Source organism: Herpailurus yagouaroundi, unplaced genomic scaffold (assembly GCF_014898765.1).
Source record: "Herpailurus yagouaroundi ecotype Mexico unplaced genomic scaffold, PumYag 141, whole genome shotgun sequence".
NCBI lineage: Eukaryota > Metazoa > Chordata > Mammalia > Carnivora > Felidae > Herpailurus > Herpailurus yagouaroundi.
The window spans coordinates 73,915,904-73,930,128 of NW_024412396.1; the positions used below are offsets into that span (position 1 = coordinate 73,915,904).

At 44.6% G+C, this 14,225-nt stretch overlaps 1 protein-coding gene across 1 annotated transcript in view; it reads left to right on the forward strand.

Annotated features, from left to right (window-relative positions):
- Nucleotides 1–14,225, forward strand: part of RCOR1 (REST corepressor 1) — a 50,265-nt gene that overhangs the window by 18,752 nt on the left and 17,288 nt on the right. Inside the window, exons 2-5 of the mRNA XM_040478298.1 lie at nt 5,811–5,863; nt 8,887–9,048; nt 9,758–9,876; nt 12,937–13,015. Of these exons, the coding sequence (XP_040334232.1) occupies nt 5,811–5,863; nt 8,887–9,048; nt 9,758–9,876; nt 12,937–13,015 (413 nt within the window). The remainder of the gene's footprint in view (nt 1–5,810; nt 5,864–8,886; nt 9,049–9,757; nt 9,877–12,936; nt 13,016–14,225) is intronic.

Genomic DNA, 14,225 nt, shown 5'->3' on the forward strand with positions numbered 1-14,225 from the left:
ATGCCACGATATGAAAAAAATTTTGGCATGCTCAGTTTGAGTTATGCGAGAGAAACTGGTGCCACGTTTCCTTTGTAGTACGAATGCTGCTGCAAATGTTACGATGATAACATTTTTTTCGAACTGTATTTAAGGTTATAGCTTTGTCCTCAACCCACCTTATGGTGTCAGCCTCTCGCTCCAAATAGCATATGCAAGATCACAAGGTGTCCTGAGTCTGCAGTGTCCAGAGGAGGGAGGAGTGGGTGAGCTCAGGTGACCGTGGCAACTTTCATCTGCATTCTTCCCTTTTTTGCAGCTGAGTTCGAGACTCCCGCTAATGGTGCTAAGGACATTTAGTTCGTCGGCTTGAAACCTGAATATAGAAAACAAGTGAGGCCTCCGACAAGGCAGCCATTTGCCCGTTACCCTCACTTTCCATCACTTCCTTCATCGACCACAGTTTGATTTTCTTAACTCCACTCAAGCGACATGGACTAGGTTGGCTTGCCTGCCTCAGTTCTCTGTACCGTGGAGTGCCCTTCTCTCTCTGTGTCCTTTACTCAGGAGATGGGATAGCCTGTAGAGGTTTAACATCACAGGTGCTGTGGTCACACACTCTGTGTGTATGTACGTCTTGTTTCTGCTGTTTACCAGCCGTGTGACCTTGGCCAAATGACTTCTCTGAGCTTCAGTTTCTTTCTTTGGGAATGGGACTGATAATGGAATTATTGGAGAGGATTAAAAAGAATCCTTTAGGGGGGGCGCCTGGGTGGCTCAGTCGGTTGGGCGTCCGACTTCGGCTCAGGTCATGATCTTGCGGTCCGTGAGCTCGAGCCCCGCATCGGGCTCTGTGCTGACATCTCGGAGCCTGGAGCCTGGAGCCTGCTTCGGATTCTGTGTCTCCCTCTCTCTCTGGCCCTCCCCCCACTCGCGCTCTGTCTCTTTTCTGTCTCAAAAATAAGTAAACATTAAAAAAAAAATTAAAAAAAAGAATCCCTTAAAGAATTTTAGAACAGTGGCTGGCACATAGTAAAGTCTCAAATATTAGCTACTGTTATTAAGCAGTATAGCTATTGAATCTTTAGGAAGCTTGTCTTGATTTAACATCATTATCATCATTATTTACTGATTATTTTGGATCCCATGCTAGTCAACATCTGTACTGTTATTTATGTATTTCTATTCTCTGTTACTTGTGTTGTTTCAAGCTACCTCAGGAAATCAGTTCATTTTTCTTCTGTATTTTGGCCTGCTTTTCTGTACACAGTAAGGGTAGTTCAAGAAATGTTTGAGTAGGCTTTAGGAATTTTGTAAATTTTCATGATGAATCTCACACACATTCTACCTTTAAGTGATGTTGCCCCAGAACATAACGCCTTTACCTGTACTTTCTGTAATGCTAAATTCTTGTCAGAGAAGCCAATGGTTTGTACAGTCTGTGCACTTTTTTTTTTTAATTTTTTCTAATGTTTATTTATTTTTGAGAGAGAGAGAGACAGTGTAAGCAGGGGAGGGGCAGAGAGAGAGGAAGACACAGAATCTGAAGCAGGCTCCAGGCTCCGAGCTGTCAGCACGGAGCCCGACGCGGGGCTCGAACCCACGAACCGTGAGATCATGACCCGAGCTGAAGTCGGACGCTTAACCGACCGAGCCACCCAGTTGCCCTCCCGTATGTGCACTTGTTAAAGAATCGAAGTGATACGTATCTTTATCCATCATAATTTAAGATTAGACATTTCTCCTTGGTTGTTCCTTGGATATTCCTTGGGAATATTCAAGTTTTTAAAATATTGCACTTACACAACGATAGAATGGGTTTTAAAGGAGAGTATGCCAAGTAACCGATCTTTCCGCTTAGAATGTCCGGTCAGCTTCTTCTTGCACCCAGATGACTGCCTGGTTCTGTCCCCCGTGCGGTGGGGAAGCCTGGTGGCTGCGAATGACCGGGTCCTTGCCAACATCCTGGCATTTCCTTAAGCCACATGGACTTTGGGCATCGTCCTAATCACGGCATACTTAATGACCCTCGCCTGCCTGCAGTGGCTCCTCACCCCCAGATTGGGACGGACTCTGGTTAACCTTTAATTTACTAGAGATGAAATCAAGATTACTGTTGCCAGAGATGAGGAAGTACTGGAAAAGTCCCCGGGAACCCCGTGTTCGTTGTTTTAGAGCTTTTTGCCTCCCTTCCTGATTCATCCTTCATCCACCACCTAACGTATCCGGTCATCCTTTGTTTTCATGAAGGCATTTGGGAGTGGATTTTATCGTCTTAGGTTGAAAGCTTATTTTTGCTTTTAAGGAAAGCATGTGGGAGGTTTTGAAAATGCACACTTTACATTTTCATCGTGCCCTACCAGCAGCTACTGGCATGTTCTGGAAAGGAGTAGGGTAGGTGGTAGAGAAGATATTTGGGGACTCTAGAAACTGGTGGGTGGGTAGCCCTTGTCCCCCTGACTGTGAAAGGGAGCGAGAGCTGAGGACCCTGTGCGTACAGTAGGGAGGAAGTGAGAGACAAGGCCGTCGGCAGCATCCGTTGTGCGCGCACACGGCCCTGTTCTGGATTAAGTCCGGTCTTCAGCATTCTGGGAGGACTTCCTGCTCTGCTGTGGTTTTCAGTTCGGTGCTGACGCAGCTTTCCTGGTGAGAGCTACTTCCTGGGAAGGTCAGGAGAGTGGCTAGAGGTACCGCAGTCGAAACCGTAGCGCTCACCGTGCGTCAGGCACCACTGCCTGTGAACTCCTTTTGTCCAGAGACAGCCAAGACTGGACCTGCGTCTCTCTCACCACACACCTGACCTGTGCTGCCTTTTCACTTGCTGGGAAAGAACCTTTCTCTCCTGTGACATCATTCACGTGACAGCACCCCCAGCATTCTTTTGGCAAATTGTTCATCCAGTCTTTGTTGGACTTTGGGGACATGAAAAGAGTGAACGGTTGTATTTTTGCTGGTGGGTATCAGATGGTAATTCTTTTGCAAGTTGCAAGGCTCCCCATCTATTGACTTGTTTTGTCACACCTTCACCTCACCTAGTAGAGATACCAAGTGACTTCCCCCTAAGTGGCTCTGATTAAGTCCTTTCTTCCTTTGTTTTAGATTTGAGTCCTCAGAGGAGTCTACAAGGAAATCTAAAAGAGGTGTGATCTTAAAGGTTACTTATTAACAACACTTTACTGTTTGCAGCACAGAAAATGTTCTGTCCAAACTTGCCTGCAACGCTCAGAATCCACTGGTCAATTTTACTGTTCCTGCCACCAGCTAATTTTTCTGTTAAAAAACAAAGCAGATGAAAATACCAAAGTAGTATCCAAAGAATGCTTTGTTTTCCTTGTAATTTTTGAGCTAAATCCCGTTGGAGACCTGGGGAGACAGGTTTACTGGCCCTGTTACTGATGGAGCAGAAAAGACTGGAGCAGATAGCATCTGCCCCCGAGAACGGTGGGCAGGGCAGGCTACTGGGACAGCGCACAGCCCCGCGCGGGGCCTGCCCCCTGCCCTGCCCAGACACCTGGTGCGCGGATTTGCTCGCAGATCACATGCCTGGGCGGTGGCTGTGCACGCACCACGCGTCCCTCATCCAGCGAAGGTAATGATAGTGTCTGGACGTTTGTACGCTTGTGGAGTTGAGCTTGTAGAGCGCAAGTTTCGGGTTCATTTGCCGGATGTCTATGAAAGGGAACCACCCTTCCAGCAGACCCTCTCTGGGGTTGACCCTCAGTTCACTGCAGACTGTTTTCCCTCTTCCCCGTACACAGCCTTGGCTTGAACACATCTCATTACTTAGTTTTTTTTTTAAATTTTTTTTTTCAACATTTATTTATTTTTTGGGACAGAGAGAGACAGAGCATGAACAGGGGAGGGGCAGAGAGAGAGGGAGACACAGAATCGGAAACAGGCTCCAGGCTCCGAGCCATCAGCCCAGAGCCCGACGCGGGGCTCGAACTCACGGACCGCGAGATCGTGACCTGGCTGAAGTCGGACGCTTAACCGACTGCGCCACCCAGGCGCCCCTCTCATTACTTAGTTTTATCACCCGACCTGCAGTCTTTCCGCCGGGGTCCCGTGTGAGCCGTGCTGCCTCACCATGCATCAGCATTGTTTTAAAGAATCTTAGGGCATTTTCCTCTTACTTGGCATAATCCACCCTATTGTGATATAATAAGCAAGGGAAACACTTTGGAATAATTCCTCCCCGTTTTTCAGACCACCGGTTCCAACTTTTGTGACAAACCAGGGTCATTTAGTTTGTCATTCGCTCACTCACGGGTAAATAGGAATCTCACTACGGTTGACCCTTGAACACCTTGGGGCGCCCAACACCCTGTGAGGTAGAAAAAAAAATCCACGTACAAGTTTTGACTCCCCAGAAACTTAACTGCTGGTAGCCTGCTGTTGACCGGAAGCCTTGCTGATGACATAAGTAGCCAACACATGTTGTTGTGTGTGTTATATGTGACACGTACTGCATTCTTTCAGTGAAGGAAGCCAGAGAAAAGCCAGTGTTATTGAGAAAACACTTGGACAGCACTGGACTGCAGAAGATTCTCGTAAAAGTGGACCCGCGTAGTTCACACCCGAGTTCAAGGGTCCGCTCTATATGTTCTGAGTGAAATCACTGTCTGTTTGTATGGACTTTCAATATTTAAAAAGGAAATGGAAAACTAGTGCTCGGTGTTGAAACTAATACTGAGTGGCACTATGTGTAGTCACTGTTTGAATGACATCGACTTTTTCTTCTGTCAGTGGAAAAGCTTTTCCTCTAGTGTTAGAATACCTGTTCATAAAAGAGTTTGAATTCTCTTTCAGAATTGATTTCTTTTTGGTAAATTGGCTACCGGTTGTGCCACAATCAGGTAAGATGGTTGTGGGGTCATTGACTAGCATTCTGAGCCTGGGAGGCTCTGCCTTCGATCAGGCTTCTGTTAACTCGCTGTGTTACAGTGGGCAAGTGAACCAACCGCTCCAGCCTGTTTCCTCAGCTCTGAAGTGTGGTCATTGCACCTGGAGAGAGAGACTGGGGGGGAGATGGCCTGGGGACAGAATTCTGTTTGTTTCAGACAGTTCTGTGCTATTTGGTTTTTTGGTTTTTTTTTTTTTTTTTTTTTTTGGAGCTTGTGTTATTTTTGTACTTTACCAAAAACAAAACAAAGCAAAAAACTTATATAGGAATGTAACGAAGTGTTATTGATTAGTAGGCTCTCTCTCTTTTTTTTTTTTTTTTCCCTGGAAGGAAGGCTAGAAAATGTAGAGAGGAAATAACTTTGGGGATGGCAACTTCCCCAGGATATCGAGTCAGTTTTCCTTGGCGTTACCTTAGTGCTTGAAAAACTGGCACTTGTCACCTTGTGTTGGAGTTTGAGAGCAGATAGCAGGCACTGGTTCATGTAATTCATCTCTTAGATTTTTTAGTATAGAGATTAAGTTGTTTGTTTTTCAAACTCAGCGGAGACTAAAAACAAACCCCAATTTAATATTTCTTTTTATTTCTTTTGATTATCTTTCAGGGTACCAATGTGATATTTGTTTATCATAGAAAATTTAAGTAGAACTAAGTTTAAAAAGAAGAATCATGATCTCTCCCATCCATAGATGGGATATGTTAAGTACCGTTAATATTAGAGTATATTTTTAGCCATTCCTTTGTAGGATTTCTATGTGTAAGATCCATGATGGGATCATATTATATATGATTCTGTTTTGTTACTGTCTGTTCTTTATTTTTTTCTTGCACATGGCAGGCCTGATATATATATATATAATTCTAGTGCTCATGTACTGTGGTTTCCTGTCCCTCAGTGTGTTTACTGGCCTCTTGTCTTGTTTTTCAGTAGATGAATACATTGCCATTGCTAAAGAGAAGCATGGGTACAACATGGAACAGGTAATGTCATGGTTTTCTTTTGTTGTTAAAATGGGTTTTTAATTGGGAATGCGAGCTAAGCTGGTGTAGCCACTCTGGAAAACAGTATGGAGGTTCCTCAAAAAACTAAAAATAGAACTACCCTAAGACCCAGCATTTGCACTACTCGACATTTATCCATGGGATACAGGTGTGCTGTTTCAAAGGGACACACGCACCCCCATGTTTATAGCAGCCCTATCGACAATAGCCAAAGTATGGAAAGAGCCAAAATGTTCACCAGCAGATGAATGGATAAAGAAGATGTGGGGTGTGTGTGTGTGTGTGTGTGTGTGTGTGTGTGTGTGTGTTAGTATTACTCAGCAATCAAAAAGAGTGAAATCTTGCCATTTGCAACTACGTGGATGGAACTAGAAGGTATTATGCTAAGCGAAATTAGAGAAAGATAAATATATGACTTCACTTGTATGAGGACTTCAAGAGACAAAACAGATGAACATAAGGGATGGGAAACAAAAATAACATAAAACCGGGGTGGGGGGGGGGGGTTGACAAAGCAAAAGAGACTCATAAATATGGAGAACAAACAGAGGGTTACTGGAGGGGTTATGGGAGGGGGGATGGGCTAAATGGGTAAGGGGCACTAAGGAATCTACTCCTGAAATCATTGTTGCACTATATGCTAACTAATTTGGATGTAAATTAAAAAAATAAAATTAAAAATTAATAAAAAATGTTTTTTTTTAAATGGTTTTTATAGCTGACCTGTTAAATTGTGTTCTGTGTGTTAAGTAGCCATGCAATGTTTTGGTGGTCACTAGCAAATTAAACAAGGCCCTGGTCCCCTTTTTATTGTTTGAGATGAGTATTAGAGGGCCCTTTGATTTGAAAGGCATCTGTTTTTCTGCAGGTTGGTAGTATTTAGGGCTTAATACTTCCCTGTTTGAATATGTGGTTTGTCATTTGTGTGATGGGTTTTATCCTGACTCCGAGTGACATGTCTCACTCAGACCCACAGTGTTTTCTTTTCATATTAACTGTTTTGAATCAGTTCCAAGTTGTAATATTTGACTAAGGTTTTCTTTTAAAAATTGTTTGGAAGCTATTAGAAATCTACAAGATTAATTTTTCCCCAAAAGTATGATGATAATCTTTTTTTTTTTTTTTTTAACGTTTATTCATTTTTGAGAGAGAGCACAGGCAGGGGAGGGGCAGAGAGAGAGGGAGACACAGAATCTGAAGTAGGCTCCAGGCTCCGAGCCGTCAGCACAGAGCCCGACATGGGGCTCGAACCCACAAACTGCGAGATCATGACCTGAGCCGAAGTCGGATGCTCAGCTGACTGAGCCACCCAGGCGCCCCTTGATGATAACCTTATTTCAGCTTATTTCTAACTCCTATTTTATTTTATTATTTTTTTTTAATTTTTTTTTTTAACGTTTATTTATTTTTGACACAGAGACAGAGCATGAACGGGGGAGGGTCAGAGAGAGAGGGAGACACAGAATCTGAAACAGGCTCCAGGCTCTGAGCAGTCAGCACAGAGCCCGACGCGGGGCTCGAACTCACGGACCGTGAGATCGTGACCTGAGCCAAAGTCGGACGCTCAACCGACTGAGCCACCCAGGCGCCCCTCTAACTCCTATTTTAAAAATCAGCATATTAATTTGGATTAGTGCTTTCCTTGGCATTGATCTAGATTTTACAGCCTGTAAGTTGCAAGCTTTTATCCTCATGATTGAGGTCACCACTGAGTTACGTTATATAGACTTAAACCCTTTGTTGTAGCCTTGGCCATACTTTTAATTATTTCAGCTTGGTAGAATGTTAGAAAGAAAAGCTGGTTATAGTAGGATAGTACCAGAATCTTTAAAAGCAAGAGGTATATCCCTTTTCTTTTTCTAAACCCTACTCGTGAATTTCACGAAGTTGCTCAGAACATCACCAACTTTTTAAGATTTTATTATTATTTACTTATTTTTAAAGTTTGTTTATTTTGAGAGAGAGCACGAGCACAAGCAGGGGAGGGGCAGAGAGAGAATGAGAGAAAATCCCAAGCAGGCTGTGCACCATCAGTGCAGAAATCAGAGTCAGATGCCTAACCGATTGAGCCACCGAGGAGCCCCTGAAGATTTTAAGTAATGTCTACATTCATCATGGGGCTCGAACTCACGACCTCGAGATCCAAGAGTCGCATACCCCACCAACTGAGCCAGTCTGACATCACCAGTTTTTAATTCTATTTAGAAAGTGTAAAAGTCATTAGGTGATTGCTAAATATACCTAGATGAATTTTTAAGGATTCTGGTCTTCGAAATTCTGATTGGTCTCACTTGGGAGTTACCAGGAAAAAAATTGCTGAATTATCTCTCATTTCCAATTTGTCACCCATTTGAATATTTTCTCCCTTCTGGGTTACCAAAAAACAAAACAAAACAAAAAAAAACAACAAAGAAAACCTCTTTATATTTGAGTTTTTTCAGGAAAAGAGTAACAAAACAATTAAGTGCATCTATAAATTACTTTGTCCTTTCGTATACAGAGGCATTCAAGTGTGGCTTTTAAGAGCACAGATTCCAAAGGCACCTGGGTGGCTCAGTCGGTTAAGCAGCCGACTCTTGGTGTTGGCTCAGGTCATGATCTCGTGGTTCGTGGGTTCGAGCCCCACATCGGGCTCTGTGCCGACGATGCGGGGCCCACTTGGAATTCTCTCTCTCTCCCCCTCTCTCTCTTTCTGCCCCTTCCCCACCTGTACGCATGCTCGCTCTCAAAAATAAATAAAGAGCACAAATCCTAGGGCCACACTGCTTCTGCCACCTACCAGCCCTGGGCCGTTGGCAAGGACTTGATTCTCAGGGCCACCGTGTTCTCATCTGAGAAGTGAGCACAGTGGAGCGTGTCTCGCGGGAGCGCGTACGCATCAGCCGCGTAGCGGTGTTTCCCGGGCTGCAGGGCGTGCGTGCTCTTCTTTTGCCAACCTCATTTCCATTTTAATGTTTCACTCACGTCTTTGGTCTAAAATTTCACTGATACTATTTTTCTAGGCTCTTGGGATGCTCTTTTGGCATAAGCATAATATTGAAAAGTCATTGGCTGATTTGCCCAACTTTACCCCCTTCCCAGATGAGTGGACTGTGGAAGATAAAGTCTTGTTTGAGCAAGCCTTTAGTTTTCATGGGAAAACTTTTCATAGAATCCAACAAATGGTAAGTAGATGAAACCACTGATTTTTCTTTTTTACCCAGCCTCTCTCCCCTGCAGCATACCTGAAAGATAGGGATGTCATCCGCAAGCCGAGATATTCCCGTGGTGGACAGAGTAGCTCATGCTTGCCGTGGAGTAGATGAGAGGCTTCAAGTTACAGGAGCAAAGCATCTCCTGGCACTTCCCAGCTTGAGAGCAGCTGTAACACGAGCCCCCCGCCACCCCGTCCCCATCTGTCTTGTTGGGACTCCCCACATTAATCCGATAGAAAGCGTCTTTGATGGTTGTTTGATGAGGTGTGGCACCTCGTGGAACCCTGTCTGCCTGGGGAAGGTTGGCTTATCTCTTATATTCTAGAAGGCTGTTTGGTGGACTCCTACCAGGAAAGCTTTTATGGATGGTTGCACGAGTGCTGAAGTGAATTTTTAAAAAATAACCTAGGAGTTAGGCTAGACACTTTAGGTGTATGAAAACTTGGGTTCGTCTCAGCCTGCCTTTGGCGATCCTTCCTGGGCTGAGTTTCACTTACAGTCACACTGCAGTAGTTTGGAAATGTACCGATGAGAGTTCTTCTTGAATCTTCTTCTCAGAGAAAAGGGTTGTGCCTTAAAACATTTCTGTGTGTGTGACTGTCCTTATTAACCGTATCTAAGCACACTTGATTTGTAACGATCAGCTCTAAATCGAAACCAACTCAGTTTTTATGTTTAGCTTCCTGATAAATCTATAGCAAGTCTGGTGAAATTTTACTACTCCTGGAAGAAGACAAGGACTAAAACCAGTGTGATGGACCGCCATGCTCGGAAACAGAAGCGGGAGCGGGAGGAGAGGTCAGTTCCTGCCTGGAGGTGGTGTCTCCCCGCGTGGGGGATCTCTCGGTCACTAGAATTTCTAAGAGGCGGTTGGTGCCCAAAGGAAAGGGAGTTCCCCAAATGCCTTCCTGGTGGAGCCAGATGTACACAAATATTCTTCAGTAACATTCGTGAGCTGTATCATTAATGCGTGAGCCCACCGTTCTTTGGGTATTCGTTTCTTACCACTCTCTTCTTCCTGCATTCAGTAAACTTCCGCCTTATTTCTTTATTTTTCAATTTTTTTTTTAGACATTTATTTCCGAGAGACAGAGACAGAGCGTGAACGGGGGGAGGGTCAGAGAGAGAGGGAGACACAGAATCCGAAGCAGGCTCTAGGCTGCGAGCTGTCGGCACAGAGCCCGACGCGGGGCTCGAACCCACGAACTGTGAGATCATGACCTGAGCCGAAGTCGGCCGCTTAACCGACTGAGCCACCCAGGCGCCCCAAGAAACTTCCAGTTTAAATGAATGAACTTTTCCACATACTCTTTCATACCGCTGAAGGGTGTCTCCTTTTAATAAGAAGGAAATCTATTATTGCCTAGGTAGAATTTTTTTGGGTATACTTACACAAGATTTGTTTGCCACGTTTTTATGTCTGGTGTGTTAAAAGATGACAGTACAGTTTAGATTTCCCTAATCCTTTTCTTGACCATCTATTTTGTGTGTGAGAGGGAGGGAAACATTCTGTGATTCTTCTTCCTAAGGAAACCAGCTATAGGGATAGCTTGGTGAGTAGGATACATCCGAGCCAACACTTCCGCCAGATGGCGCAGAGCAGGGGGCGGCCCTGTGCTCACGTGCAGAGGCAGGTTGGAGTCTCACTCCAGAGGTGGTGTGAACTCACGTGCGGGGTCAGTGCCACACGCCTCTTCCCCGAGCCTCCGCCTCCTCAACTCTAAAATGAAGCTGCTCACAGTCTAGAAGGCAGCAAGTGGACATAGTGGTTTTTGTGTTAGGTTGGTGGCTTTTTGAAATTTGTTTTCCACGTTTTCTGTAATGCTGTTTTTTAATTTTTTAAATTTATTTATTTATTGAGAGAGCGAGAGAACGAGTGGGGGAGGGACAGGGAGAGTTGGGGACAGAGGATCTGAAGCAGGCTCTGCGCTGACAGCAGAGAGCCCGACGTGGGGCTCAGACTCACAAACTGCGAGACCATGACCTGAGCCAAAGTCTGACGCTCAAATGACTGAGCCACCCAGATGCTCCTGTAATGTTATTTTTAAATTTTTTTTAATGTTTATTTATTTTTGAGAGAGACAGAGACAGAGACAGGTCGTGAGCGGGGGAGGGGCAGAGAGAGAGGGAGACACAGAATCCGAAGCAGGTTCCAGGCTCTGAGCTGTCAGCACAGAGCCTGACGCGGGGCTCGAACTCACAGACTGCGAGATCATGATCTGAGCCAAAGTCGGACACTCAACCGACTGAGCCACCCAGGCGCCCCCAAAATGTTATTTTTTTTAACTAATAATACAAATGAAGTGAAGGGAGAGAGACTATCTGATCTCCATGGCCCCATCTCAGGAGGGTATTTTATGATTTTAAATAGGATATCGTGGGAACAAGGTGGTAGTATGACTTCTGGAGAATTCACATCCGTGGGCCCAGCTGTAAAGTGGGGCAATGGTGGGAACGTCTGCCGAGCACTCTCCAGCTGTAAGAGTCTGTAAAAGTGTTGACCTTGATACGTCTGGATGCTGTGTGGTCTGCAGCATATATACTAGTGGGTCTGTTTTGGTTTAGTGCTCTCAGTAATCAAAGAAAAGTGGCAAATGCTAATGCATTTGTTTTTATGTTCCAATAACTTTTGATTAAAAATATTTATTTCCATTATACGTTAGGTAGGACTCATTTACTTTTTATAAACAAAGTCTTGTACTACAGACAGCTGTACTCTGCTAACCCTGAAATTAGAGTTAAATAAAAGAATAGGTTGGGGTTTGTTGTCCCCCGAGTATGAAACGGTAAGAGCATCTACTGCCCCACCCTCACCACAGGCTCCGCTCCCTGGTGCTTCTCTGTGCACCAACCCTGAGAGCACCTGTCCCCCGCACCGCCCCCACCCCCACCCCCCACCCCCCACACCCCCCACACCCTCCCCCAGCCCCCGGTGGGGAGCCTGAGCCCTTGAGCACCTGTGCAGACCGGGGCGCTAGCACCTGAGGGATTGGTGGAAGTGACGGCAGGGACGAGAGAGGTCCCTCCGCCCTGGCTCACTCTCCTTTTGAACTCTCTCTCCTGGGCCAGAACTCAGCACAGGAAGGTAGCACGGCCATCTGGGCCGGATCCTGAGACGGTGGGACGATGAACTGGATGTAACTGGGGGGAAGCTGGGGCAAGCTGTGCTCGGCTTCTGCGATCCTCAGTTTTCTTACTTTTCACAGTAAAGGCTCTACTATGGAGCTCTTTTAAAAAAATAATAACACGTGGAAGGCTATAAAGAAAGGCATTTGAAGTACCATGTCAATGTGAATGCTCTTTTTAAAATTAACCTAATTTAAAATCTCAGTTTATCCAGAGCCAAAAGGCTCTCCCCCTTCTGGCGCCTGGGTTGAGTCATGAGTGTGTACTTGGGACTTGGAGTGGAGTTTCACTTTGTGGGGGTTTGTTCCCAGCGCATGGGGACTTTATTTTTGCGTAATTTCTCAGTTACATGTAATGATTGTGTCCTAGCCCACCACAAGATGATTACGGGGCAATTACATAAATGCCTTAAATTTGATCTTCTCAGTTGAGAGTTGGGAAGAAACATTTTACAAATACGAAGCAACAATGTTCTAGACCTGGTCCAGAAGTTAAAAATCTATTTCAGTAGGTGGTTGTTGTTGTTGTTGTTGTTGTTGTTTTAATCATTTAGAGTAAGAGAACTAGGAGCTGGTTTTAATTTATTTGAATTGTAAAAATGTTTATCTCGGCAATCTGAAAACATACTGATTTTGTATTAAATCTGTCATTAAATCAATTTATTGCTTATATTTGTATATTAAATAGAATTAGTACCAAATAGTCTTTCAGTAACTTGTTCTTGCCTTCCAGTGAGGATGAACTGGAAGAAACAAATGGAAATAACCCCATTGACATTGAGATTGATCAAAACAAGGAAAGCAAAAAGGAGGTATTTTTTTCCCTAGTATTGTTTAGGCAAATAAATTTTATTAGTACCATACGTAAAACATTCCTCTTACTTATTCTATTTAATATATTTATTGCTATGTACAAGGCGTCATGATAATGACTTTTTAAACAATACTAACTTTGCTGTATAGACTTTAGAATTTTGTTTGCCAAGAAACAGGAATAAAGGAAGCCCGAAAGCAAGCGATAGCGTTACTGAGTAACGAGTTTGTCCTCATTGGGCAGCCGTCCTCACTGCCTTCTTTCCCAAGCCATCAGCCCAGTAGTTAACGAGTGTGGGCGTGGTACTGGTGAGGACCAGGTGAGGGCTTGGTTCCTCCTCTCAGCCTTCGGGATGTCCTCTCGATGGCCGGCGCAGGGGCCTGCACAGTGGGGTCATGAGCTGGGTCATGAGTGCACTGCAGAGGGCTAGCAGGGACTCAGGGCAAGTTTTCCCATTACTCAGAAACAGCAGCATAGGTCCTACAGCAGCGAGCCTCACACATGGGGAATTTTTTAATCTTTCACATCTTAAAAATCATTATGTCAGAAGATTCGAGAGGCCCATGAATTCCTACAGTTGTATATAACTTTTTTTCTGTGTATATTTATGACATTTCTTTATTGTGAACTTTTCACTGAGAACGATGGGGTGTCTGAATGATCTTATTAAGCCTTTTGAAATGGGTTGCAGTCTTAGGTTATTTTGCCCATTCATAAAAATTGAATAAGGCCTATGTGGGATCCCTGAGGGCCCCCCAGGGAAACCCGGGGCTCCTTGGCACAGACTGGAAAGCCCCCACAACACAGCATCCCCTGCGGCAGAGCCCTTGCAGGGAGGATAGCACTACAGTCCCTGGAAGGAAGGGCCCCTTAGTCCATCGGCCCCAGTTCAGGCTGGAGTGTTGGATCCCAGCGTGGTTATGACTTTTATATATAAGTTCGTAGAAGTGCTTTTCTGAAGAGAGTCTGTATCTGCAGCTTCAGTAAAACCTCAAAGAGTTCTCGATCTTGGAAGGTTCTGAAGTAGGAGAAGAGCTGTTCTTCGGCATGGAAAGACAAAAGGGTCCAGGCACACCTAAACTTTAAAATCGCGTCAAACATACATGCTTTTTGTAGGCAAAGTAGGAGATCCAGCTAAACAAAAAGGAGAAAAAGAAAATGATGATATTGTCACCCTTAATCACTGCTAACATTTTGGTGACTCTTTC